Source organism: Empidonax traillii, unplaced genomic scaffold (assembly GCF_003031625.1).
Source record: "Empidonax traillii isolate 1590-97213 ecotype Southwest subspecies unplaced genomic scaffold, ASM303162v1 scaffold5836:size7021, whole genome shotgun sequence".
Taxonomy (NCBI): Eukaryota; Metazoa; Chordata; class Aves; order Passeriformes; family Tyrannidae; genus Empidonax; species Empidonax traillii.
In genome coordinates, this window is record NW_020961029.1 from 4,933 (window position 1) to 6,486 (window position 1,554).

A 1,554-nucleotide genomic window follows, 5' to 3' on the forward strand; every position below is an offset into this window, starting at 1 on the left:
CGAGGAGGGGGGTGAGTGCAGGTGAGAGGGCAGGGTGTGGTCCATGTGCTGATGAACGTGAGAGGTGGTGTGTGTGCACGCGAGAGTTTGAGTGCGAGGGGTGTGAGAATGCAGGTGAGCGGGAAAGGGGTGGCACGTGCACACAGGTGTATGTGTCACGGGTGGGACCTGTGCAGGCGTGGGGTGTGCTGGGTGGCTGTGGAGGCGCAGTGTGCCCTGTTCCCTTCCCTCAGCCCCGTCCCCCCAGCCGCCATGGAGATAAGCAACTCGCTGATGGAGCGCACGATCGCCGAGAACAGCCTGGTGATCCTGCTGCAGGGGCTGCGGGGCCGTGTCACCACGGTGGAGCTGCGTGACGAGAGCGCGGCCGCGGGGCTGGTCACCAACGTGGACGCCTTCATGAACGTGCGCCTGGCCGAGGTGACGCTGACGGACCGGCACGGCGCCGTGACCCGCCTGGACCAGCTCTTTGTCGCCGGCAGGAACGTGCGCTACGTGCACATCCCCGACGACGTGGACATCAGGGCCACCATCGAGGAGCAGCTCCAGGCCATCAACAGGGTGCGCTTCTTCGGGAGCCGCAACATGGGCCGCAGAGAGTTCCCTCGGGCCAAGGACAAGAGAGGGGGACGCGCGAGGATGGACTCACAGTGAACCTGCCCCTTCCATGGACTGCCACGCCAGACATCCCGCGCAGGGACATCCCCCCAGGGACTCAGGGCTCTGCTGCTCCCAGGGCTGGTGCCTGCGGAGGAGCAGGGACAGTTTTTGTAATGACTGAGCCCAAATAACCCTGTTTCAAAGGCTCCATGGCCTCTCTGTGCTCATGTCCCTCGTCTGATGTCCACTGGACCCTTTGGCCAGAGCTGCCATCCCGCTTCCACCCACCCCCAGCTCTGCCCTTCCTTGCCCGGGGTGCCCCAGCATGGGGGGTCCGCATTCAGGGGGTTCCAGCCCGGGGTGCCCCAGCATGGGGGTTCGGCATTCCGGGGGTGCCGGTCCGGGGTCTTCTGTGGGCGTGGCCGGCGCGCCAGGCCCCGCCCTTCCACCAATAAGTGCGTTCGAATCTCCCGCGTGCCAGCTGGGCCCTCGCGCCAATCAGCGGCGGGCTCCTCGCGCCGCAGCCAATCAGTCTTCGCTGCTGCCTTCCTTCTGTGTGAACCTCAACCAATCAGAGCCCTTCGCAAAGTCCCGGCCCGGCCCCCGCGCTCTGTCCAATCACAGCCCGGGTTTCCTCCGCCGGCCAATCAGCGCCGTGACTGCCCCGGCCTGGCGGCGGCCGGCAGGGCACGGGCTGGGCTGGGGGTGGCGTCACTTCCGGTGCCAGGCGGGCCCCGGAGCGGAGCGAGGCCGGGCCGGGCCGGGCCCGGGGCCATGGGTGAGTGGGAATGGGAACGGGAACGGGAACGGGAACAACGGGAATGGGAACGGGGCTGTGGGTGAGTGAGGGGAACGGGGACAACGGGAATGGGGCCATGGGTAAGAGAGGGGAACGGGGACAACGGGAACAGGAATGGGAGTGGGAACGGGAACAACAGGAATGGGGCCATGGGT

At 67.0% G+C, this 1,554-nt stretch overlaps 2 protein-coding genes across 2 annotated transcripts in view; both read left to right on the top strand.

The window, feature by feature from the left end:
• The window catches only part of LOC114073258 (protein OSCP1-like), a gene marked incomplete at its 5' end in the record, with an annotated part of 4,809 nt that extends 4,784 nt beyond the window's left edge, over positions 1-25 (top strand). The window contains one exon of the mRNA XM_027911047.1: positions 5-25. Within this exon, the coding sequence (XP_027766848.1) occupies positions 5-25 (21 nt within the window). The remainder of the gene's footprint in view (positions 1-4) is intronic.
• On the top strand, positions 15-720 carry LSM10 (LSM10, U7 small nuclear RNA associated). Its single transcript, XM_027911048.1, has one exon. The coding sequence runs from the start codon at positions 52-54 to the stop codon at positions 652-654; it is 603 nt and encodes a 200-aa protein (XP_027766849.1). The 5' UTR covers positions 15-51; the 3' UTR covers positions 655-720.
• Positions 721-1,554: the final 834 nt, after the last annotated feature.